Source organism: Chaetomium fimeti (assembly GCF_033439085.1).
Source record: "Chaetomium fimeti strain CBS 168.71 chromosome Unknown B0H64scaffold_8, whole genome shotgun sequence".
NCBI classification, from domain to species: domain Eukaryota; kingdom Fungi; phylum Ascomycota; class Sordariomycetes; order Sordariales; family Chaetomiaceae; genus Chaetomium; species Chaetomium fimeti.
In genome coordinates this window covers 464,282-488,031 of record NW_026944336.1, presented here as the reverse complement: position 1 = coordinate 488,031, position 23,750 = coordinate 464,282, and the positions used below count along the sequence as shown (strand labels likewise).

Sequence of the window (23,750 nt, the reverse complement as noted above, 5' to 3'; positions counted from 1 at the left end):
CCCTCGCTGCTAGTTTACTCGCATACCCAGTGGCCCTTCAGCTGATGAAAACCGCCAGAATCCTTCTCCAGAACAATTCCCCATAATAACGGCCGGAACTCACTAAGCCCGGGAAGTATTCACCCGCAGTCAAACGGCCGTATTCCGGGTTACATCCCGCAAGGAGCCGGCCCCACTCCGCTCGCCACTCCCGGATGAAGACTCTCCCGGCGGATACCGGTTCGCGAGGACCTCGGAATAAGTGATCAACACTGCTAAGCTCCTAAGAAACCGGAACTTGGGCACGGCTAGAGTTGTGCCTATGACGAGTCTCAAAATAGTCGTAAAAAGATACATTATGCTTGGTACTCCACACGATGTCTCTCGCCTCCTTGCTCATGCACGCGGGCACGGGACACTGCGTGTCTCGCCGATCCGGGGAAGCGGGTCAAGAGGCACACCCCGGACTGAACGTGGCCTCTAGGATCCGGGAAAGACGGAACATGTCCGCCGCCGAGCTCGGCTTCCCGCGGCTCTCTGTCGCGGAGTCACGGCGAGGTTTACTTCCGGCCGGCCTGGTCTCCGTTCGCGTATGTTCTCTAGGGGAGATGACTTCTGTCCCTGTCGGTGGAAATACTTTCTTGCTCTCAGATAGCTGGTCAACCACGAAAGTCAAAGTGTAACACACTCCAGCAACCCAATTGGTGACAGTAAACATGCATGCAAACCACCTTACAGAAGCGGAGCTAGACGAGATCTACGCCTTCGCCGTACAACTTGGCAAGGATGCTGGCAAGCTGCTCCTCGAGGCCGCCCAGTCGAGATTCAACGGCGAGAACAGGCAGGAAGTTGTCGAGAAGGACAGTTCGGTAGACATCGTAACGAAAACCGATGAAGGTGAGCCATAAATTTCCCATGTGAGTAACACCCCAAGGTACTAACACTCTGTGCAGACGTAGAGGCCTTCATCAAGACATCCATCCACGACAAATACCCCAACCATGCGTATGCCCCCCCCCCCCCCCCCCCCCCCCCCTCTTCCCAACTCAAGCAACCACCCACCACTAACAACCCACCCCCCAGCTTCGTCGGCGAAGAGACCTACTCCAAAGGCACCTCGCGCGCCTACCTCATCAACCCCACCACCCCGACCTGGTGCGTCGACCCGCTCGACGGCACCGTCAACTACACGCACCTGGTCCCCATGTTCTGCGTCTCCATCGCGCTAGTCGCCCAGGGCCAGCCCACCATCGGCGTGATCTGCGCGCCGCTGCTGGGCCAGCTGTTCACGGCGTGCCGGGGCCGCGGCGCCTGGCTCAACGAGACGCAGCGGCTGCCGCTCATTCGTAATCCAGTGCCGCCCATGCCGGCGGACGCGCCGCGCGGGTGTGTCTTTGCGTGCGAGTGGGGGAAGGATAGGAAGGATCGGGTGGATGGGAATCTGTATCGTAAGGTGGAGAGTTTTGTGAATATGGCGGCCGAGGTGGGGGGGAGGGGTGGGAAGGGTGGGATGGTGCATGGTGTGAGGAGTTTGGGCAGGTATGTTACGGCCGTTGCTCGTTTTTGGGCGCTGTTCCGCTGACGGTGGGACGACAAGCGCAACACTCGATCTTGCATACACGGCAATGGGGGCGTTCGATATTTGGTGGGAGGGAGGGTGTTGGGAATGGTAAGATGAGGCCGCCGGAAAGGGATCGAAAGCCCGGGTGGATGCTAATGCTGTCTCAAGGGATGTCGCCGCTGGTATCGCAATCCTCCAAGAAGCCGGCGGACTAGTAACGACTGCGAATCCGCCTGAAGATCCCGCAACTGCGCGGATAGAGGACGTGGGGTTGGGAAGTCGCCTATACTTGGCCATCCGGTAAGTAACTTCTTCCGTCTCTCCCTTACCTCGTTACCGAGCACGGTTCTTACTCCGCCGTAGTCCCGCAGGGCCCTCAGCTACCGAGTCGGGGAGAAAAGGTCAAGAGAGAACTGTCCGAGAAGTATGGCGGCGTGTAAGAGAACTCGACTACACCAGGCCGGCCGCTTGAGGTGCTGCGAGGAGAAAACAAGCCCGATGCCTTGTATGCTGAACCCTGAGAAAAAGATGAGACAATACCAGAGGGTGTGCGATTGGAGAGGCATGTGCCAGCTGAAAGTAATGAAACCAAGTCCGGGTTCAGTGTCACTCGCAGCAAATGAGCAGCTCACAGTGTCCGGAGACGAGTGGCTGATAACGAGAATAATGAACTCCATATTCAGGGCGCTACCTGGGCCGTTTGGCCGGTTTTATACAAGTCAAAAAGGAGGCATCTTTCTGATAGAACTGGTATCGTCAAGCGAGGTTGTGAAGGTCACATGAGGCCCTTCGTCGGCCCTCGCGCCTCCACTCCTGTAACAGGATTTCGGGTAACCGCCACACAAGGCCTGCTTAACCGAGGAGTTGGTTGGTCGGAGGTGCAACAGGGCTCAGACTCCTATCAACTCCAGGCCCTCACAAACTCGAGCATGCCAGAAACTGAAACTTAGCCGAGGTTGCAATTCACCGCACCAGAGCGGAGAGCTTGGATGAGGCCCGGGTAATAATAACTGTGCAGAGATGTGTCAGTTGCGATCCGCAGTCTATCTTAGACGGGCTGGAGTCGCGTGGCACCGACAGGCCATCAGTAATACAAGCCGTTGTACGGGGAGTGCAAACGGCGACTTAATCCAACCCGGGGAAGGCCACACTCCTTCCGGGGATGCCCTTGCCCTTCTTCCGCTTCTTCTTCGACTGCTTCTTGGGACGCTCATTATCGCTGTCGCTGTCGTCCTCGGAGTCGTCATCGCTATCCGCAGCCCTTTTGATCGCGGTGGGCTCCTGCTCCGCTTCCTCGTCTTCGTGGGCGTCGATCCCCGACTCGGCCCAGACCTTGACCGTCCTCCCGCCACCACTAATCAAGCGGTTCTGGTAGTCAAAGTCCAGAGCCGCAACACCCTCAATCTCGTCATGCTTGAAAACAGCCTGCACCTCGCGCTGCTTCAGGTCCACGACGGCCATGCTGCCGTCGCCCACGCCGACAACCACCTTCTTTCCCCACCCGAGCTCGTCGGGCACGCGCACAATGGCGTCCAGGCTGTCACCGTCCCTCTTGTTCTTCCCTGCCGCGATGTAGATACGCTCCTGCTGGTCGTCCCACGTGCCGCGGTCCCAAAGCGTCAGGATCCCGCCGCCGGTGCCGACAGCCACGACGGCGTTGTTGCGCATGCGCTTGGGCCCCAGGCCCGTCGGGATGATGGTGGAGCATAGCAGCTCGTCCTCTTGGTCTTCCGAGGTCGCGACTATCCCGGCACGGAGGTCCGTGACGGCCAATGTGGTCCCCCCCGTCGATACCCATTGCTTGGAAAAACCAGAGGTGCTCTCGGCCGAGGCCGGTAGCGGCGTGATGCTCGAGACGTAGTCGGCATGCGGCACATGCTTGCGCACCGGTTTCGGGTTCAGGCTGCCATTCTCGCGGAGATCGAAGATGTAGAGGCCGCCCGAGTCGGTGCCGAGGAGGAGGGTCTGGGGGGAGAGGGCGTGGAGGATGGCGGGGCAATCGGTTGTGCTCGTGGCGCTGTTGCGGGGGGGTAGGCCGATCTTGGAAACGACGATGCCGGTTTCGGGGGAGAAATGCTTGACAACCGAGTCGGTGCCGGCGGAGTAGAGGGCTAATGCAATCATGGTCAATCGCGTATCCTCATCAATGCCATATGAGAACCCCAATTCCCCTACTCACCTTCTCCGTCATGGCTATAAGCCAAGTAGCGGCAACTCCCCTTGTGTCTATGAGTATTCCACACGCTCTTGATCAGACCCTTGCCGCTGTTTGAGCTACTGCCATCATCGTCCTCGCTCGGTAACTGGAAACTCTCGACACGGCCGTTGGACAAGCCGACAGTGAGGAGCGGCTTGGACGGGTGCAGCACCTGGGTGAACAGGTCCGCCGACAGCGGGAGGGTGCAGAGGTTCTCCAGCATGGCGAAGGAGCTGGCTGGTGCAAAAAAGTAGCAAGTCTGTAATCTCAGCTCATACCGTCCCTTTCCAATTCCACAATTGATATAAGCGATCAAAAGGTTTAGGGCGCAGGGTTGCCAGGCGTTGTTGAGGACTCGGAACTCGAACTGCCCGCCAGCCGCCAAAAATTTCGAAGCACTTATCTTGGGCAGTCCCAATTTGTACTAGTGTGTCACCAGAGTCGATCCGATGCCCTTCAAGGTTTGACGCAGCTCAAGTCCCTTGCTCTCTCCTGGAACAGCACGAGGATCGATGTAAAATCGGTTGTGAGCTGTTCAGGCTGAGAACAAGTCGCTATAGATAGAATAAAATCACTAGAATATTGAAGCTTAAAGCAAATCTCTCAATACTTTATTGGAGATGGAAAGAACGACGAGTCGATTGTGGAGAACATCGATTGCCTATTAGGGATTAGGCGTGATTCACTTTCGAGGTTCGCGGGGGAAAGATCGCAGGTGGTTCCTGACAAGACACGGCACTCACTCAATCGATTTCATTATCGCTTCACAGTCCTTGATTGAGATTACGACTGGGCGGCGAGCGTCGTGGGTTCGTAACCTTGGGATCTCGACGGAGGCACAACAACAATTCAATATAGCACAACAACCGAAGCAAACTGCGCTTCATCTCACACGCCGAGTTCCCCTTCGTTGTTCCTTGAGTGTCCATTGGCTGTTTTGTCCGACACAACAATCCCATCCGCATCCATCCTGAGGAATACCCCAAGCTACTTGACCACGCAGATGGCGCCAATGCGATTACTCTGGCCATACTTATTCCTTTTCTCCTCGCTCACCATGGCGGTAAACCTGACGGCGAAGCGACACCTGCGATGTATTATGTACTTTACGGGGTACTATCCGCTCCTCACCCCGCAGATATCATCACCCTAAGCTCAGCCGCTGACCTTCTCGTCCGAGGACAGCCAACACCCAGTCGCACCTCCGATAGACCAGCTTCATCATGTGACTCACGTCGCCGTGGCCTTCATGAGTCCGGGTATATTCAACGAGCACGGAAGAACTGACTGGCCGTTGTTCACCACCGTTGATGATGTCCGGGCCAAGTTCCCCGAGCATACCAAAGTGCAGGTGGCCATTGGTGGCTGGGGCGACACAGATGGCTTCTCTACTGCCGCATTGAACGATGAAACTCGTAAGACGTTTGCCGAAAACGTAGCTAAAATGGTCACGGCGACGGGGGCTGATGGCATCGATGTTGATTGGGAATACCCTGGGTAAGCCTTGCTCCAGCCCAGACCTCGAGCGACCACACAAAATCCATGGTATTGATACAGCCGCAGCGGTAACGGCGAAGACTACAAGCAGGTGCCCAACTCGGCCAAAGCCTGGGAGATCGACGCCTACCCGCTCCTGCTCGCAGAGCTCCGTGCCGCTCTCGGCCCAAACAAACTCATATCAGCTGCCGTGCCCGGCCTGACGCGGGACATGCTCGCCTTCACCCGCGAGACGGTGCCCCAGATCATGCGCCACCTGGATTTCTTGAACGTCATGACTTACGATCTCATGAACCGCCGCGACACCGTGACCAAGCATCACACGGGCGTCACCCTAAGCCTCGAGGCCATCGACGCCTACATCTCCGCCGGCGCCACACCCCAGAAGCTCAACTTGGGCTTCGCCTTCTACACCAAGTACTTTAAGACGGAGCACGACGCTTGCACGGGCCCATCGCCGGTGGGTTGCCCGACCCTGCAGCTCGAGAACCCAGAGACCGGGGCAGATCTCGGCCGCAGCGGTGGCTTCTCGTGGCATGATACGGTGCCCGAGGAGGTGGCCGAGTCGTTTGCCAGAGCGCGCGAGCACGGTGTGTATGACGACCAGCAGGGCGGGTTTTATTACTGGGATGCTAAGGACGACCTCTGGTGGACGTTTGATAACCCGGATGCCATCAAGCGCAAGTTCCCGCTGATCATGGCCAAGAGGCGGTTGGGAGGTGTGTTTGCGTGGGGGTTGGGTGAGGATGCACCCTCGTTCGATCACTTCACGGCACTTAGTGAAGGGTTGAGCGGGCACTTGAAGGGGAGGGACGAGTTGTGATGGTGAGGCAGCGTTGACTTCCAGTTCGAGCTCGACTCGGCACTGGAGTAACGGGTTTTTGAGGCATGACATTGGTGTGTAAATTCCGAGACCAAACTTCTCATCAACCTTGATATCAGGAAACCTCCTCGCTTACCGAGCTGTCCTCTATCAATTACCTGTCAGGGCTGCGCGCATTCCGGTCCAACTCTTCTTGAGTGGTGGAGACAACCAACGAACCTTCGCCTGGCGGCCGAACCTTGGGGCAGTCGTGGGTTCACTCACGCCACGTCGACCTCGCCGCCCCCGCCCTCTAGTACTATTTCGACATCGACGGTCAGCTGAGGGGTTGAACGTGCTGAATATGGCGCGGTGCTTCTCGTGTTTCTCGAAGGAAAGCTTGCTGCCCTGCAGCCTCCACTCCCATGCGAGGTGCCTTGGAATTGACCAGTCGGCTTACTTCCCCATCCTGTCAGGGACACTTGCTCTCGTTGCCCGAACCAGACATCCAGGGTTGCCATGCGTTTTCGATGCTTGGCACGAGTCCCGAGCCAATTCGGGCGTCCATCTCCGACGAAAGAAAAGCCCGGGCTGGAGGGGATGAAGCAAAAGTCTCTGCCGAGGCGCTTTGGAGCATGGGTCGGAGGTCAGGGTACGTCCGGAAAGATGCAACGCTGCAATCCCATCACCCGCGTAAGCGGTTGAGGCACTGCACCATGCTGCAGAACCACATGCAAGAGACTGGGGAAAGACGGGTCGTTGGTTTGGTTTAAAAATGTCCGAGAAGGGGGGGGGGGGTTCACGGTAATGGAACGCCAGAGAATAATATTGTTACTACTCCTCCCGTTTCAACAAGCTGAGCGGGAGCATTCAGGTCACCGAGAATTTACATAGTGTAAAATGCGGTCTTCGCGTTACATCCTGGGAGCTCTGCTCCCTCTCGTCCCCCTTTGCGCGGCCGCTCCCGCCGAGTCGGCCAAAGTACCCAAGCACGCTACCGTCGTCGATCACCGTACCGTTGCCTCCAACTATACCTTCATCATCGCCGGCGGAGGCATTGCGGGGCTCACGCTTGCGGACCGCCTGACCGAGGATCCGAACGGTATGCTGACAGCTCGTGAGGTGTCGACTGTGCTCTATCCAGATGGCTAACCCACCATTCATGTTGCAGTGAGCGTGCTGGTCATTGAGGCCGGCCCCTTGGACCAAGGCCAGGATGGCATCCTCGTGCCCGGCGCCTATGCACCGTACCTCTACTTCTGGCCCGGTCTCACCAGTGTCCCCCAGGAAGGTCTCAACAACAGGGCCGTCACAGGGATTGCCGCCCAGGTGGCGGGAGGTGGCAGCACCATCAACGCCATGGTGTATTTGAGGTTCGTTAAGCAGCCAGTTAAGCGCTGATCGTGATGAGTTATCAGATACTGACCAACCTGGTGTAGGGGTGACGCGGACGACTATGACGCCTGGGGTGCGCTCGGTAATTCTGGCTGGAGCTGGGATAACATGCTGCCTTACTTCAAGAAGGTCTTGTGCATCCCCTGCGAGACGCTTAAGGCTGTCGAGGGACGGGTGCTAACATCATGTGCTGGTAACATAGGCCGAAACCTTTACCGCACCAGACGCTGCATTTGCTGCTGCAGGAAACATCTCGTGGGATGCCGCGGTCCGGGGCGACTCTGGGCCGGTACAGTATTCGTACCCAAACTATTTCTACCCTGGGAGTGGTGAGTAGCCGGAGCGTGATATACCACGAAACCGAATACTGACCATTTCCAGCAAACTGGTGGAACGCCGCCGGCGAGGTTGGACTCCCTCCGGCCAAAGATCCTCTGTCTGGAAACAAGCAAGGTAAGTTGGGGACCTCAGCGGCTACCAGTTCACGTTGTGAAAAATATTGACCACGTCGATATTTAACAGGCGTTTTCTGGATACCCTCGGCTCTCGAGGCTAGCACGATGACCAGATTTCACGCGAGGCGGAGCCATTATGACAGAGTCAAGGACACCCGGCCTAACTACCACCTTCTCACCTCTAATGTGGTAGCCAAGGTTTTGTTCAACGGAAAGAAGGCTATCGGCGTGAGCTATTTGCCGACAACGACCGACGACACGACCGCCCCCACAAACGCGTATGCAGCCAACGAAGTCATCCTGACTGCTGGAGGTTTCGGCACACCCAAGATTCTCCAGCTATCCGGTATTGGTCCGAAGAAGCTACTCAAGAAGTTCAACATCCCTCTTGTTCAGGACCTTCCTGGTGTTGGGCAGAACTTGCAAGACCAGCCTACTTTATCCATCCCGTATACCTGCAAGTCAACTCAGCCTTGTTTACTCCAACCAGCCAAAACTAACGACCAACTCGCCTCTAGTCACTGCTAACACAATCCCCAACTACGGTTCCCTTCTCACGAACACTACTTTCAACGCCGAGCAGCGCGCCTTGTACGACTCATCTCTACCGAGCGCTTACACCATGGTTAGCAGTCTGAGCAGTAACATAGGCACTGTCTCTCTCCAACGAGCGACAGCATCCTACCAGCAGATCATCGCCGCAGCCAAGGCACACAACCCGGCTGACTCGCTCCCCGCGGACGTCGACGCCACCGTATTGGAGGGCTACAAGGCGCAGCGCGAGGCGCTCCTGAAGCAGTTCGCCAGCGCCAACGTCGGAGTCGGGACCCTCCACTGGGGCACCGCCGACGCAGCCCTGGTGTACCATCTCAAGCCCCTCAGCCGCGGCGCGGTCAACATCAACTCGACGGACCCGCGCGCGAACCCGCTCATCGATTTCCGCACCGCCACCGACCCGACCGATCTGCAGGTGTACACGGCGCTGTTCCGCAAGAACCGCGAGCTGTTCGCGGCGCCTTCCATGCAAGTGCTCGGCCCGACCGAGGCGGCACCTTTCGGCGCAGAGGTGACCACAGACGAACAGATCGCAGCTGTCATGCGCGAGCTGGTCAACCCGTCCAACGCCCACCAGTGCTGCACGGCTGCGATGATGCCCAAGGAGCTGGGCGGTGTTGTTTCGAGTGAGCAGAAGGTGTATGGTGTTCAGGGGCTTCGTGTGGCCGACATCAGCGTCTGGCCCTTTCAGCTTTCTGGTGCCCCCATGGGCACGATATACGCGTCTGCGGAGAGGGTGAGATTTCCCCCATGACTGGTTTTCTGTGAGATTGAGTGTGGGCTAACAGGCTCTCTTCCTAGCTAGCCGATATGATCAAGAAGGAGTACTGCCTGGCTGACGCCTGCTGAGTTTGTGTGCTGGCTTGTGGGCTGCCATCCGTGGGGCGAGTTATATCTCGAGCACCGCATAGTATCTTGAGAAGCAAATGGCTCTAATTAGTCGTAATGGAGTGAAGCTGCACCACAAGGGGGGATTGTTCATGGTACCCCTAACCCCCTTTTTTGGGACAACCTCCAACTCACCCAGAAAAAGTTGAGTAAACAAAAATAATACAATCCCATCTTGCGAAAAGTAGTGCGCCCGTATGTGGAATCATCTATTACAATTCAGTTAGTCATGTCGCACGTAGGTTAGGTGGTGGTGACATGGCTTGGCCGCAAAAGGGCGCACCTCGTTCAGTAATCAACCACATCCCCATTCCTTCACAGGCCAATTGCGGCTCGATGAAGGGTTGATCCGGCAGAGGGTGGATTAGTCACTTAACTCTTCAGCCGCCGAAGCCAGCAGCCGTAGGATCACGCAAAGCGGATCATCTACCACTTGGGAGTATTTGGAATACATCGCAGGTCAACCGCAGGGCGCGACATGCGAATCCTTCCATGGGCATTGCACGGGATGAAGCGGGCCAGTGTCTCGCCTCTACGGCAGGGTGGCTACAAACAGCGAAGCAGTGACGTCCATAGCAGGCAACTTGAAGGGGTATATAGCATATAAGAAGTCGATAGCCAACCCTGAATAAAAGCTCCAGAACAGCGATCATCCTCCAGCATATACACACAAGAGCAGCTTCGCAAACGCAGCACACAACTTCGAGCAAATCGAACCCCTCCAACCAACAACCCAACCCCCCTCAACCCAAACACCATGGCCGCCACCCAAATCGCAACCGTCAAGGCCGACGGCGTCGACGTCTTCTACCGCAGCGCCGGCCCAGCCAACGCACCCACAGTCGTGCTACTCCACGGCTTCCCATCATCCTCGCACATGTTCCGCAACCTGATCCCGCTACTCGCGACCCGCTACCGCGTCATCGCCCCCGACCTCCCGGGCTTCGGCTTCACCACGGTCCCCGCCTCGCGCAACTACACCTACACCTTCGCCAGCCTCACACAGACCTTCACCGCCTTCACCGACGCGCTCTCCCTGACACGCTTCGCAGTGTACATCTTCGACTACGGCGCGCCCACGGGATTCCGCTTCGCGCTGGAGCGACCGGACGCAGTAGCGGCGATCGTGTCGCAGAACGGCAACGCCTACGCCGAGGGGCTGGGCCAGCCGTTCTGGGCGCCGCTGGAGAAGCTATGGGCGAGCGGGGCGGCGGCGGACCGCGAGGCGCTGCGGCCGTTGCTGGAGCTGGGCCCCACGCAGTGGCAGTACCAGGACGGGTCGCCGCGGCCGGAGGCCATCGCGCCCGAGGCGTTTTACCTCGATCAGGCGCTGATGGATCGGCCGGGGAACAAGGATATTCAGCTTGACTTGTTCCAGGACTATGGTTCGAATGTCAAGCTGTACCCGCAGTTTCAGGAGTATCTGCGGATGTCGGGCGTGCCCGTCCTGACTGCGTGGGGGAAGGCCGATACGATTTTTGTTGCCCCCGGCGCCGAGGCGTTCAAGAGGGATGTGAAGAAGCTGGAGACGCGCTGGTTGGATGCCGGTCATTTCGCCCTAGAGACCAATGAGCAGCAGGTGGCGGAGTGGATGTTTGAGTTCTTTGATAAGTACGGAGTGTTTTCCGCTTGAGCTGGACGTATGGGTAGAGAAAATTAAAAGGGGGATGGGTGCTGGCAAGGGCATTCAGCTGGGGACAGGAGGCTTCCACTTGGGATTTTCGTTGTTGAACTCGGCCATAAATGAAATTGGAATAGTAGTCCCGTTGCAAAACCAATATCACGCGCGCAACGCATTCCGCCTATGCTTGCTTGACGCACACAGTCTCCATGCTCCTCCCATCCAAACGCCCCGAACACCGTCCAATGCAACAGCTCCTCCGGTTCGTCCTTGGAAGTGCCGCGTCGAGGCTGCTAGCCGTGGAATGTCTCATCGGTAGCAGGCAGCGAGCGGCTTCACAAGTCGTAAAAGTATTTGTTGTTGTTTGTAATCGTACATATAAAGTAGAGTGGCGTGTGGAATTCGGGATGGCGCATGTCCCACCGTGGGTATAGTTGTTTCACATCAACCCTACTCCTCGGATAGAATGAGTGAATCAGAGGGCTTAACTCGTTGCGCCCATTCCCTAAAGATCATTGTCAGCCATGTTCACGCCCTGGCGCTATCTGGGATTTGGACATTGTACTCACGTCCAACTGCCGTCATACACCTTTCTCTTCTCCGGTGACCCAAACTTGGCCTCATTCAATGCCGTCTCAACGACACAAGCTGTGACGCCAGTCCCACAGCTAGAAATGATGGGCTTCTCTGGGTTGACTCCCTTCTTCACAAATACCTCCTTCAGCTTATTTGCAGGAAGAAACGCCTTGGTCGTAGGGTCAAGGACTGCATCAAAGGGGATGTTGATTGATCCGGGTAGGTGGCCAGAGGACAATCCGGGCCTCGGCTCTGGCGCCTTTCCAGACCAGCGCCCATAGGGCCTGGCATCCAAGACTTGCACACCCTCGGAGCCTTCCTTGTTGTAGTCCTGGGCAACTTCACGAACCTCCTCGAAGTGCGCAACCTTGTCCTCGTCCATCTCTGGGATCGGATATGTCCCACACTCCACCGTCCACACATTGCCTGACTCGATTGGGAGACCCTGCTCAACCCATAACCTGAAGTTGTTGAGGACGTGCACCTTGGGGTGGCCGAAGACTTTCATGGTCCACCCGACACGGGGCGCGCTGAATATGCCCAGCTCCTGACTGTCGTAGACCACAACGGTGTCCTCGTGGCGGATGCCCAGCTCGCTCATGGCCTCGGCAAAGCTTTTTGAGCTGGGCAGCATGTGGGGGTATGGGCTGCGCTTGTCGATCACCTTGTCGAGGTCGAAGAATCTCGCCTTTGGGATGCGTTTCTCCCGAAACACCTGAATCCCAGTGCGGCCCTCCGGATCGTTGGGGAGAAACCACGAGGCGCAGAGCGGGATTACGCGGGGCTCGGACGAAATGGGCGACGGCGGGCTCTTCTTCAGGGCGTCTGCGAGCTCTTGTGGGGAGACGAGGTAGTTGGAAAAGGACCGGCGAGTCTCGAACGTCATAGCTGTGAGACCTCGGGCGGAAATCCCCCGAGATAGCGACGCCTGCAGCGGGCGAAAGGCTGCGAAAGAAGGCATGGCAAAATTCGAGCCCTTGCGCTTCTTCGCTTCTGTACAGATTACTCTGGCGCTTTGGCGTTCTTGGCTGGCCCGAGAACAACTTATCTGAGACCTCGATTGACTCACTGTCGTGGTCCAATTGATGCACCGCCGTGTGGTTTGAGGCGAAACAAATCCTGGGAATTAGTAACGGCCTCGACTCAGCGCGGGGTACTGGCTATGGTCGACCGTCTTTGTCCATCGAGTTACAGCAGCCAAAGGCCGGTTGGTGTGGTGGTGAGGGGGGCAATTGCGATGATGGAAGAAGAAATCCCGGCAGGCCCGTGGAGCTTGGGCCACCGAGCATTTATTTCACCATGGCTGGCGAAAGGCACGCCAAGCCTTGCGGGTTCCTTCCCTCTGGTCTGGTCTCTTATCTCCCGCTTTCGTGCTCCGTACTTCGTGCAGCTTCCTGCTCTGGCGTTTCACGACTGTAACCACAACAATGCAACTTGAGACGATCTATGAGTAGACGAAATACTATTAAGCAATCGCGCAGTTTGCTTGAGCATCTCCCGCATCGGCCTCCAAAATGAAAGTCACGATCAAGAAGTGGAATGCCGTCGCGACCTGGCGGTGGGATATTCCCGAAGACGATGTCTGCGGTATCTGCCAAGTCCACTTCGATGGGACATGCCCGACATGTAAATACCCCGGCGACGATTGCCCCCTCTGTAAGTGCCCACCACTCGATATGTTAATCCATAACCTAACCATCTCTCCAGTATCGGGAAAGTGCGGGCACAATTTTCACATGGTTTGTCAACGCCTTCCAATGGTACTACAGGCCAACCCCCCAACTCATATATTCCAGCACTGCATTCTTGAGTGGATAAAACAAGACTCGGCCAAAGGCCAATGTCCTATGTGCCGGCAGAGTAAGCCCTTACTATCCCACTTATAAGACAACACGCTAAAGCCGTGGCGCTCTAGGATTTGAATGGACCGAGCAACCAAACGAGACCTCGATAGACACCATTCCAGATGCCGCTGAAGCTTAACTACCTACCTGAGCCCTCTGGCCCTGGAATAACATCCATCTAGACTACAGCTCCTAGCTCCGCTTACCGGGAGCGCGTTTGGGACAACCATGAATACATGTTGTATGATTGTTGATGTTGACGACCCAGTCCCCTGTATGGTACCAATAATGCGCGAGCGGGAGAAGGGGAGTTCAAGGCAATATGCGCAAGGGAGAGGAAACCCTGCATTTCGGATAACATAACACAGTAGGTTAAGACCGTTTCCCGCAGAGAACCTAGCAACTTCTCCGAGCTCGAGATACTGTGTACTTTGTTCGTGGTTGCCGGGTGTACCCGCCACGGTCCTGTGTGTAAGCGATAAGATAAGCTTTTGCCGCGTGGGCATCCCTGCACAGACAACAGGCGGCAGCTGTCTTGGAGAGCTCATGCCGACGGCAACCTTTCGCATTGACTTCACCTTTCAACTACGGTTTTGCTCTTGCAAGGCTAACTGCGCTCGTTCCTTTCTCCAATCCCCACCATCCCGTGTTCAATAATCACCAACACCGAATTGCATCGCAAGACAGAATATGCTGGCCCCGAGCAGTGGCCTCACTCTGTTCCATGTGTCCCCCACCATCACCAACTCTGATTTCAACATTTGCTCCGTCATCAAAACCCAGGGTTTGACATCTACCGCCCACAAGCCGGTCATCACTACCAAGGCCACCCTTACAACCCAATAAACCAGCCATGCCCGGCCCCGATTCCGATCGCCCCGCCTCCCGGGGAAACCACACTTCGCCGGCCCCGCCGAGCCCGCGCCCATCAGTAGCCAGCCGAGCCAGCGGGTCAAGCTTGCGCCGAGAACAAGAACGACAAGAAGCGCCACCAGTCCACCCCCGACCAACTTCCGCGGTATACTCGCGCCCCCACACACCACACCCACCCGCCGCTGCGCCCGCCGAGGAGCCCGCGCGCGCGCCATCTCCCCCGGCTCCACCAAAACCAACCCAGCAACAGCAGCAGCAGCAGCAGCCCTTCTCCCCAGTCTTCGCCCTCCTCAGCTCCACCTCCCACGCCACGAACCGCCAAACAATCCACCACCCCACAGTGCACTACATCTTCGCCGACGACGACCCCGAGCGACTAACAGCCGCGCTGGCGCACCACCACGGGGCGGCCGCCGCAGCCTACGACGATGACAACAGCAACGGCAGCGTGCCCGACCGCGGCGTGCTTCTGGACCTGGAACCGTCGACCAGCGGCGCCGGCTACGAGGTGGCGTGGGCCAGCAGCCTGACGGCGGACTGGGCCGCGACGTCGGCGCGCGTGAGCCGCATGGAGGAGGGCGGCGGCGGCGGCGGCGGCGGCGCGCCCGTGCCGGGGCTCGGCGGGAATTTGGTGCTCAAGATTGAGGGTGTTAGCTTGGAGCCGAGTGCTGCTGCTACTCCTAGTGCTGCTAGCGGGCCGTTTGGTAAGGCGTCGTCTACGTCTGAGGCGGAGATGCAGTCCTCTGGTGGGAGTGTGGGGCGGGGGAGGCCCGCGGCGGCGCCCGAGGAGTATGCCGACCTGCTGCAGGACTTTGAGAAGCGGATGGTGACGCTGCGGAAGGTGGTGGAGGCCGGCGCGGCGAGGCAGCGGGCGCTGGGTGGCGCCGGTGGCGGGCAGCTTCCAGCGGGGATACCGAGGGATGTCGTGCCTGCTGGGTCTCGGCCTCAGACGGGTGGTGATGGTGCGCAGAGTTGACAGGGAGGTAACTGATTGTTCACCCGGTTATCCTTTTGGCTTGTTGATACGAATTTGGGGCGTTTAGGCCTTTTTATCGTGGTGGGATAGGAGAGCCCTTGCTTGGGATCATCTCAGGCCGGATAGGCGTTCATGTTAGTGCCCTTTATTCCTCTTCTTCCCCTCTGTACCATGTGTTCAGGCACATATTTGGATTTAGCAGCCTGGTGTTGGGAGAGAAACAGGCGAATTCGGATAATTACAACAATGGGACACACATCTTTCCTCACTGGATCTTAACTCGGTGGCAAGGCTAAGGAGTGTGTAGAAGACAATGCAAATTCTATTACAACGCCCTAACACATCAAATGAGGGTAATCCGAAAGCTATCACTCCCAAGTCCATCCAACGCCTTGATATCTTGAACAACGGCACGCCATGCTGATATATACGCCTGGAAGAGGACAAAACAAGACCGAGATACGCACCAACCAAGCTCGAAATGCTCGACTGGTATAAAAACCTCCCCATCCAAAAGAGAACCCCCCTTCCGCCCCCAACCCAGAAGGTGCCAGATCGACGGAACGGAATGTGCTAAAACCAGCAGCCACATCCCGTATGCCCCGACGGTGCCATCCACGACGAACTGCCAAGATGAAACCGCAAGTCCTTCAGTCGTCAGACCCGGTAGGATCGGCGCCTTGCCAGTCAACAACAAACCGCTTCTTAGCCAAAGCCTCAACGTCCTGGTTGGCCGCTACCCCCGCGCGGCGTGCCCTGCTGGCGAGTCGCCTGGGGAAACGCGGGACAACATCAGGAGAGATCTTGACCGCGCGGCCCGTGTTCATTTGTAGGTCTTCTAGGAGGTTCCGTCGGAACGGGCTGCGCCTCTGGGTGGCGGTGTTATCTCCGGTGGTCTCGCCGGTGGTGCCCGTGCCGGTGTTGGTGCCGGTGTTGTCGCCAGTGGTGCCGCCAGTGCCAGTGTTGTCACCGTTGTTGTTATTGCTGTTGTCAGTGGTACCGCCTCCGCCACCGCCGCCGTTTGCCGCGCGGTTGACTAGAATATAGGCGACCACAGCGACGACGATAATGACGACAATCACAACTAAAATCACCAGTTAGAAAAGGCGTTTGATGTGACTCCCTCCCTCCAGTAGCGACGTACCGCAGATACCCAAGCACCACCACTTCTTCTTGCGTGTTGCCCTTGCCGTTGTGGTGGCTACCCCGAGATTGGTGTTCGCAGCGTCCATTTGTTGATTGGTATCCACAATTTGCTCATCGACCGTCGCAATCGTCACCTCCTGCTTGTGCAAGAGTTCCTGCGTCTCGCTGAGGATCTCCAAGAGCTCGATCAACTGCTGCTCGATCTGCTTCATCTTCTGGTTGCGTTCCTTGTGAGCGCCAAGGGTACGGTTTGCGTTCTCGGCACGGTTGCCCATGACGGCTTGCGCGAAGACCTGCGTATCGCTGTTTACAATCGTCGTGATCTCGTCTTCGGTGGCATCAGGGTGTGCGATCCGGGCCAGGCGCTTCGATCGCTCCTCGATCTCTTTGCGGGATACTACCTCGAGCTCTTGGAATTTCTGGATTGCTCGCCTGACGTCGCGATCGGTCTTGTTAACCTGGGAAACATTTCGCCGATCGCGGCAGTCCGGGTTGGACTTGATAGCCCTAACGCGATCCGTCAAGCCCTTATACTGGTCCATCATCGACTGAGTCAGATTATCGAGGTCCCGCCTGGTGTTTGAACCGCCTGACGTGTCCGCATCGTCGAGATACCGTTTCTGGAGTCCGCTAAGTGCCCCTAGCTTGTTCTCGAGCTCTTGGGCTTGATTCTGGATGTCGATACATTCGTCAAGGATCGAATTCTGGCCCTGTGCCCTTGGGGCTGCAGATTGTCGACGTTAGGTTCACTGTCTAGCGCGTACTGTAGTTGACAGGCACCAACTTACATCCGTAACCCTGTTGGCCCATCTGGGGCGAACCTCCCGAGTTGAAAGAGGACATCTCATGGTTTCCGGCTGCTCGTGGGGCTGCGGTTAGCTTACCCTCAACCCAGAGAGATATGATCGTCACCAGTCACTCACCTCCGTATTGCAAAGCATTCCGGTCGTCGAAGGGATCCGCACCGTAACCCCTAGAGCACCCATATTAGTGGACTGCCATAGCCAACCACGCACCCCGCTCTTTGGAGGGTGGGCGAAAATGATCGGACGCATCTCGTACCTGCAGCCGCCGCCATTGCCGCCATAGGGATTATATCCGCCGTACTGGGGGAGGCAGTCAGTCACAATCCTCTCTCCTACCATGTCCGGTGTTGATTCGGGTTTGCTGGGACACACTCACACTCATTTTGAGCGAGGTAAGCGGGAGAGGTAAGCGCAGAAGCGCCGGAGAATTGGACGTGTGGAATTGGGTGCAACGAGGGCGCTAAAGTAGTCGGCTGTCTCGCAGGATGACGCTATTCGGTATGTAGTCGAATATCCCAAGCCCAAAAAGAAACAAAAAAAAAAAAACGGCGAGGGGAATCTCGGGAGCGAAAAGCAAAAAGGAACTGGTTCGTCGAGAAAATGCAAATGGAGGGTGCGCCTCAGTAAATGAACGCGCTGGGGTTCTCAGGAGGTCGCATCCCAAACAAGGTTAGGGCCCTGTGGCGCGGTCAGCATTGGACCCGACCTTTTTCTGCCAACGACAGCCAACAAGCAGATGCACAGCTGGCAAACATCGAGTATGCAGCACGGGTGGGTGGTCCAACATGGATGGGGGGCTAACTAAGAGGCCGTTTTGGCCATCTGTTCACCCACAATCCCGAAGGAATGCAACGGCGCGATCTCTTTTCTCATAATTCAGACGGACAATGCGCATTCCCAATCATGGCCGAGACCAAAGAGAAACACCGGCGGGGTCTGTCTCGTCGGTGGATCATGGCTGTCGATTGGCCATGGTTCTTCAGCTCGCTGGAGCTGCAGCAGAAAGGCTGGCGCTTGGCTGGTTACAAGACCCCCGTTGACCTTGGCGGGGAACGGCTGGGGCCAGTGCGGGCCAGGCCAGCAACAAAAACCGTTTCAGAACGAGGATCGTCAGGCACGTCCACTGGGCCAGATGTCGAGTGCGACAAAGGCTGTTTGAACGCAGATGGCGGCAAAAAACAGTCTAAATTAGAGCTCTTTTTCTTACTTTGTGTCTCCTTGCCGGATACGTCTAAAAATGCCGAACAAAAGGGTCTCCGATGACGTGCAGGGCCTCGGGAGTTAAGCTTTCCACCGCTTTGTCCAGGATTGGTAGGATTGGGTGTGCTTCCCGAATCCCAAAATCCGCCCCAGTTTTCAGCTCGAGTCGGTAATTCCAGCCCGAGGCCACCGTCACGAATCTGTAACAATGTATCGTGTCCCAGGCCTGGTTCACCTCTGACGAAACCGGAGCCTTTCTGGAGACCACGGGCCGGCAAAAGTCTTTCGTTTCTCTCCCGCCGAAAATATGAATACATGCGGTTCTCAGTCCTCGCTGTCAATGCGATCGCCACATCGGGCGTGCCTCTCCCGTCGGGCACATTAGACGACCGCGTAGGCCGATGCATAGCTCACACTAGAATCCCCCTCCTTCCTTACCAAGTTGCTCCTCTGGTACTGGACAAAACTGAACTTGCCGTTCTTCTCCGCCAGTTCTTCCTCTTTCGCGACCACTTCCAGGGCGGCTAGCATGACACCGATGGGATGTCGCCCACAGACGGTATTTTGGGTCTGTCGGATAACCTTGGAGAACTCGCTGTGCGAACCAGACTCGACCGCATCCATGGCCATCTGGTCCAACGCCTTGATGACCTCGTGGATCGCCGGACGTTCGGGATCCTCGGCCGCCTGGCTCCAATCTGGAGTGGCTCGCAAGACACCGTGGTTCTTGTCCAAGTCGCAAATCACTCCGTCGCGAAATTTCGGCCGGTAGCTAAAGCGAGGGCCCCAATGACAGAAATCAGACGAAATAATCCAGGCACTTTCGGGATCTTTCAGGTACTTCGAGAAGAGCTGGCCCCAAAACTTCTCCTCCTCCTCGGAAAGGTTGCCAACGAGTATGGGAATAATGCGCGGGTGATCCGTGTTACCAAAGGTCTGTTCGATTCTCTTCCACAGGTACGGCATATGCATCTCAAGGGAATGCTCGTCCACTTCGCCGCGGGGTGGCATGTCGGCGAACAGGCCGGTCTGCCGCAGCTCGGACGTTGTGGCGTCGTCCACAACGAGGTCCCCGAAGGGAGTTTCGTACTTGTCGAACGTCGTGAGAGCGCATCCGCGAAGGTAGTAGGTGTGGGAAGGTCCAAGGACGAAGACCCGTTTCGCCGATCTCAGATCGAGGGTCTTGTAAGCCCAGGCCGCGCAAGGCCCAGAGTAAGAGTACCCAGCGTGGCTATCCCGTAATATCTATCAGTAGATCATCCAATGCATAAAAATACTGTATGATCAACTTACGGGGCAATTATCACTCTAGCATTGTTGATCGGAAGCTCTGCGCCGTCTAAAGTTGCAGGAACTCGGTCCAAGAAGTCCTCGAGTTCCCTGTTGAGCTCCTTTGGGTTACCTTTATACCAAGAGCCGGCGTGACTAGCCTCCCGTGATTCTTCCATTTTAGCTGTACCTTGGCGTCACAGGTAAGGGGAGTTTCGTATCTATTAATTGTCAATAGAAGTAACGGCGCCGTTTAGTCCGGATGTTGAAGAAGATGGGTCTCGGAGTTCAAAGCAGATGGGAGAGGTCCGGGAGGTGCAGCTGAGGCGGGGTTCCCAGCACACCCACCCGGCTGCCCAGCACGCCTACGTTGCCCCGCACACTGGAGAGCTCCGCGTCAGTCCCATGGAATTTCGGGTAGGGACGCATCATCGTTCGCTCTCTCACCCTACATTTCTATCAAAGCACATGTGGGAAGTATCGCCTTGAATCCTCGTAATGACGTTGGATGACAGCAAGAAACAGCCCTTGAAAGGCACCACAATACTGAGACGGGAGTTACCTAACTATTTAACTCAAAACACCCATTCCCACGCCCATGCTTAATTAAGCTCGATCATTAACGCCAAACACCGATCCATCAAAGACCAACCCGCATCCAAGCCAATCCAACCACCTGGTATCTCGTGTATTCACAACACCCCACGTCCACACGCAAGCCAGATCAGGCATACGTCAATCTGCAACACCCCACACCTAACTCCTAAACCACCCACTCCCGCCGGCCCTGCCCCTCGGCTCAACACAAGCTAAACAACGCCGATTCTCGCCAAGGTTGCTGATAGAGCAGCTAAAGCAAACGGCTTTCCCACACGCGCCGCACATCTGATCCTCAGGGTTAAACCCATAACTGTCCACGTCCATCATGACATCACCATCGTCGGCCCCCGCCAGCCCCATCCCACAATCCTCGCAGTTCGTCGACGTGCTCCGGGGCGCAAGGGCCGGCGACGGAGGCGACACGGCCGACGATGACGGCGAGGATGCTAGCGAGCTCGCTGACGTTGATGGCCCGGGCAAGTTCCAGAAGCTATGCAGAGACCGCTGTTGGTTGGTGTGGTAGGGTTGCGCGGGAAGTTGTAGGGACCCGTCGGCGCTCGCCATCTTGGGAGACTCCGGCGCTGCGTCATGGCGTTCGTGTGGTCGGCGCTGGGCGGAGAAGAGGACGTCTAGCGTGTGTTCTGGAAGCGAGGAATCCGAGTCAGCGGCTGCAATTGGGGCGAGTGGGGTTGGTTGAGCTGGCCAAACTTACGGTGCACCTCTGTTTCTGATGGCCTGTTGTCACGAAAGCGCTTCATCGTACGGCTGGGCAAATGTGAGGGCGTGGACAGTCGTGGGGCAAAGAACCCGCGTCTGGCTGTGTCCATCGCCGACACGACGTCAAAGTTGAAGCAGTTGTTGCCCAGCTGGTCCGTCGACGAGAAGACAGATCCGAGCTCGGAGTCCGATCTCTTGCGCTTGACGACCATCTTGGATCAAATATCGAACTAACAACGTAGGCCCCACGGTAATGATAACTGGGGGGAGGCGACGAATCGGTAACCTAACAGTTGAACCGGCCACAGTGATGTCAATTGATGATACGAAGGACCTATTATGGAGGTCTGATGATGTCGCAAAAGACTCGTGATGTAACTAGCTTGATTGGCTTAACGATATTGATGAGGACCAGGACGAAGTTGAGGGGATGAGCTAGCGGATGGAGGGGAGACCGCGACGCATCCGAGACGCGAAACACCTAAAGTGTTGGTCTGTGCATCTCGCGTAGAGTGGCACAGGGGGGTTCGGCTTGGCATCCTCGTGATTTGGCGTTGTCAGCGTGGAACCCAGGAACGCGAGGAAACCGCGTCTCCTTGTTGTCTCTTTAGGTTCATTAAATTAACGAGACTTGGGATCCCCGCCTGTTCATCGGGGAACCTCAACGTCATACCTGCGAGTGATGCAGGGCGCTCTGCTGTCATGACCCCCAACCCCATCCGTCGATCACGACTCGGAATACGCGCAAACAAGTCCCGGAAATGACATCCGAGGCGCAACCACCACAAGACGACCAGCTTCCCCCAGAGGGCGAGAAGCAGATCAGTAACTCGTCGACCGAACATGCATCGCTCAAGTACTCATTGTTGGGCCCGTCGCTGACAAAGGCCGGCCAGGGCTCAGTTGACCAGTCCAAGGCATGCTCACCCAACGCCGTTCAACACCGACCCTGCCGCTAACCGAGTGTATCCCCTTTGTCATAGGTCTCTGAGATTATCTACAATGCTTCCAAGGGCTCCAAATTCTTCAACCACGAGGAGACAAGGGACAAGTCTCTCACCGCGAAGATTGAAGCCATCCTCGCCAAGAAGAGCCATCTCGAAACGCTGGATCTCACCCGCGAGCTCCGGGCAGCCGACAACCTGCTTGCTCAGCTCGAGCTCTCCCGCGATCTGACGCAGCACATCGTGCACATTGACTGCGATGCTTTTTATGCCGCCGTAGAGCAGCTAGACCGGCCCGAGCTGAAGGAGCTCCCCTTTGCCGTGGGCGGCGGTGTCCTGACCACGTGCAACTATGTCGCCCGCAAGTTTGGATGCCGCAGCGGTATGGCTGGCTTCGTAGCTAAAAAGCTGTGCCCCGAGTTGATTCTTCTCCCACTCAACTTTGACAAGTACAACGCAAAGGCAGCTGAGGTGCGCGAGGTTTTGGCAGAGTACGACCCGCGGTTCGAGAGTGCCAGCATTGATGAGGCATATCTCAACATTACCGAGTATTGCGTCGAGCACGACATGGATCCGGCCGATGTGGTCTCACAGCTAAGGAACGAGGTACACGAAAAGACACACATCACCGTCTCAGCAGGCATCGCCGCGAACGCCCGGCTGGCCAAGATCTGCTCCAACATGAACAAGCCTAACGGGCAATTCGTCCTGCCGCGTGATCGGGCTGCTATCATGGCGTTTATGCGCGATCTCTCATGTCGTCAAGTGAACGGCATTGGACGGGTGCTGGAGCGCGAACTAGCATCCGTAGGCGTGAAGACCTGCGGTGACATCTACGCCCAAAGACAATACCTGGACCGGCTTTTTGGCCAAAAAACATACGAGTTCCTTCTCCGCTGCCATCTCGGCCTAGGACGGACCAATATCCAGCCCGCCGAGGACTACGAACGCAAGAGCGTCGGCACGGAGAGGACATTCCGTGACATGGGCGACCCTGTCCAACTGCGCGAAAAGCTGAGACGGATAGCCGAAGAACTGGAGTCGGACATGCGAAAGGCTGAATGCAAGGGGCGTACACTCTGCCTAAAAGTCAAGCTGCACTCGTTCGAGGTCCTCACCCGCCAGGTCGTGCCTCCAAAAGCAGTATGCCTGGCGGATGACCTGTACAACTACTCGTTGCCTATGCTAGCGAAGCTAGAGCAGGAGATTCCCGGCATGAAACTACGGTTGATGGGGCTACGGTGTACGCAACTCGTGAGCACGAAGAAGCCAGACACGAGGGCCTTCTTTGGGTTGAGGCCACAGAGGCCCAAATCCGCCGGGTCAGCGGAGGATGGTAGCGCCGGAACCATACGAGCCGGTGGTGAAGATGAATGGGAACAATGGCCTCAAGAAGAGGTTAACAACCCAACCTCCAATGGAGACCCGGTGGCGACCGGTCCTCATCGAAGACACGGGAAAGAGATTGTATCCAACCCTACGAAAGACCAGAATCCGGCAGTCGAGGAGGAGGAGCTGTGGGACTGCCCCGTTTGTGCCCGGCCGCAGCCTGCGGACGAACGCCAGTTCAACGAGCATATCGATTTGTGTCTATCGCGGCAAACCATCCGAGACACCGTCCAACAGGATTCAGCTGCGCAACAACAGCAACGGCGGCAGTCCGGACAAGCCACGCCAGAGACGCAGAAGGTCAGGGATAAGAAAAGGGGGCGGGCACCAGCACCGGCAGATCCTAGGCAAAAGCGCCTCTGTTTCGGTTAACCATACGTTGATGGCAGTTCTCTGCTGGATATCAGAGCTATAATGATTTTATGGCATAATGACATAACCTTTCCATCGGATCCGGTAT

At 56.8% G+C, this 23,750-nt stretch overlaps 12 protein-coding genes across 12 annotated transcripts; 7 read left to right on the top strand and 5 right to left on the bottom strand.

Annotated features, from left to right (window-relative positions):
- Window positions 1-695: 695 nt before the first annotated feature.
- Window positions 696-2,194, top strand: B0H64DRAFT_366222 (inositol monophosphatase; the record flags this gene model as incomplete). The annotated part of the gene is made up of 6 exons (XM_062801897.1): window positions 696-876; window positions 933-984; window positions 1,063-1,518; window positions 1,577-1,648; window positions 1,709-1,840; window positions 1,904-2,194. The coding sequence occupies 6 exons, from the start codon at window positions 696-698 to the stop codon at window positions 2,010-2,012; spliced, it is 1,002 nt and encodes a 333-aa protein (XP_062655349.1). The 3' UTR covers window positions 2,013-2,194.
- B0H64DRAFT_348149 (WD repeat-containing protein JIP5) lies at window positions 2,195-4,112 on the bottom strand. Its single transcript, XM_062801381.1, has 2 exons — window positions 3,720-4,112; window positions 2,195-3,651 (listed from the first exon to the last, which is right to left on the bottom strand). Exons 1-2 carry the CDS (start codon window positions 3,958-3,960, stop codon window positions 2,666-2,668), a joined length of 1,227 nt encoding a protein of 408 aa, XP_062655348.1. The 5' UTR covers window positions 3,961-4,112; the 3' UTR covers window positions 2,195-2,665.
- Window positions 4,113-4,740: 628 nt separating this feature from the next.
- Window positions 4,741-6,057, top strand: B0H64DRAFT_420065 (glycoside hydrolase family 18 protein; the record flags this gene model as incomplete). Its single annotated transcript, XM_062805431.1, has 3 exons — window positions 4,741-4,850; window positions 4,923-5,234; window positions 5,301-6,057. The coding sequence occupies 3 exons, from the start codon at window positions 4,741-4,743 to the stop codon at window positions 6,055-6,057; spliced, it is 1,179 nt and encodes a 392-aa protein (XP_062655347.1).
- Window positions 6,058-6,832: 775 nt separating this feature from the next.
- B0H64DRAFT_408215 (uncharacterized protein) lies at window positions 6,833-9,504 on the top strand. The gene is made up of 8 exons (XM_062804618.1): window positions 6,833-7,138; window positions 7,208-7,409; window positions 7,476-7,560; window positions 7,634-7,760; window positions 7,813-7,884; window positions 7,954-8,343; window positions 8,405-9,177; window positions 9,243-9,504. The coding sequence occupies exons 1-8, from the start codon at window positions 6,937-6,939 to the stop codon at window positions 9,288-9,290; spliced, it is 1,899 nt and encodes a 632-aa protein (XP_062655346.1). The 5' UTR covers window positions 6,833-6,936; the 3' UTR covers window positions 9,291-9,504.
- A 393-nt stretch (window positions 9,505-9,897) lies between these two features.
- Window positions 9,898-11,284, top strand: B0H64DRAFT_241468 (Alpha/Beta hydrolase protein). Its single transcript, XM_062799844.1, has one exon. It carries the CDS (start codon window positions 10,087-10,089, stop codon window positions 10,960-10,962), a length of 876 nt encoding a protein of 291 aa, XP_062655345.1. The 5' UTR covers window positions 9,898-10,086; the 3' UTR covers window positions 10,963-11,284.
- Window positions 11,061-12,487, bottom strand: B0H64DRAFT_468586 (Rhodanese-like domain-containing protein; the record flags this gene model as incomplete). The annotated part of the gene is made up of 2 exons (XM_062807761.1): window positions 11,061-11,455; window positions 11,520-12,487. The coding sequence occupies 2 exons, from the start codon at window positions 12,485-12,487 to the stop codon at window positions 11,401-11,403; spliced, it is 1,023 nt and encodes a 340-aa protein (XP_062655344.1). The 3' UTR covers window positions 11,061-11,400.
- Window positions 12,488-12,930: 443 nt separating this feature from the next.
- On the top strand, window positions 12,931-13,912 carry B0H64DRAFT_408212 (anaphase-promoting complex subunit 11). Its single transcript, XM_062804617.1, has 4 exons — window positions 12,931-13,182; window positions 13,234-13,265; window positions 13,323-13,386; window positions 13,442-13,912. Exons 1-4 carry the CDS (start codon window positions 13,041-13,043, stop codon window positions 13,507-13,509), a joined length of 306 nt encoding a protein of 101 aa, XP_062655343.1. The 5' UTR covers window positions 12,931-13,040; the 3' UTR covers window positions 13,510-13,912.
- On the top strand, window positions 13,900-15,548 carry B0H64DRAFT_435584 (uncharacterized protein). Its single transcript, XM_062806145.1, has one exon. It carries the CDS (start codon window positions 14,224-14,226, stop codon window positions 15,217-15,219), a length of 996 nt encoding a protein of 331 aa, XP_062655342.1. The 5' UTR covers window positions 13,900-14,223; the 3' UTR covers window positions 15,220-15,548.
- On the bottom strand, window positions 15,545-17,731 carry B0H64DRAFT_241366 (t-SNARE). Its single transcript, XM_062799842.1, has 6 exons — window positions 17,548-17,731; window positions 17,428-17,471; window positions 17,289-17,338; window positions 17,154-17,222; window positions 16,364-17,089; window positions 15,545-16,303 (listed from the first exon to the last, which is right to left on the bottom strand). Exons 1-6 carry the CDS (start codon window positions 17,551-17,553, stop codon window positions 15,870-15,872), a joined length of 1,329 nt encoding a protein of 442 aa, XP_062655341.1. The 5' UTR covers window positions 17,554-17,731; the 3' UTR covers window positions 15,545-15,869.
- A 606-nt stretch (window positions 17,732-18,337) lies between these two features.
- B0H64DRAFT_408206 (MEMO1 family) lies at window positions 18,338-20,080 on the bottom strand. The gene is made up of 2 exons (XM_062804616.1): window positions 19,665-20,080; window positions 18,338-19,602 (listed from the first exon to the last, which is right to left on the bottom strand). Exons 1-2 carry the CDS (start codon window positions 19,817-19,819, stop codon window positions 18,753-18,755), a joined length of 1,005 nt encoding a protein of 334 aa, XP_062655340.1. The 5' UTR covers window positions 19,820-20,080; the 3' UTR covers window positions 18,338-18,752.
- On the bottom strand, window positions 20,074-21,623 carry B0H64DRAFT_408203 (uncharacterized protein). The gene is made up of 2 exons (XM_062804615.1): window positions 20,953-21,623; window positions 20,074-20,881 (listed from the first exon to the last, which is right to left on the bottom strand). The coding sequence occupies exons 1-2, from the start codon at window positions 21,167-21,169 to the stop codon at window positions 20,397-20,399; spliced, it is 702 nt and encodes a 233-aa protein (XP_062655339.1). The 5' UTR covers window positions 21,170-21,623; the 3' UTR covers window positions 20,074-20,396.
- Window positions 21,624-23,700, top strand: B0H64DRAFT_478004 (uncharacterized protein). The gene is made up of 2 exons (XM_062808233.1): window positions 21,624-21,874; window positions 21,941-23,700. Exons 1-2 carry the CDS (start codon window positions 21,719-21,721, stop codon window positions 23,660-23,662), a joined length of 1,878 nt encoding a protein of 625 aa, XP_062655338.1. The 5' UTR covers window positions 21,624-21,718; the 3' UTR covers window positions 23,663-23,700.
- The last annotated feature ends 50 nt before the right edge of the window (window positions 23,701-23,750 follow it).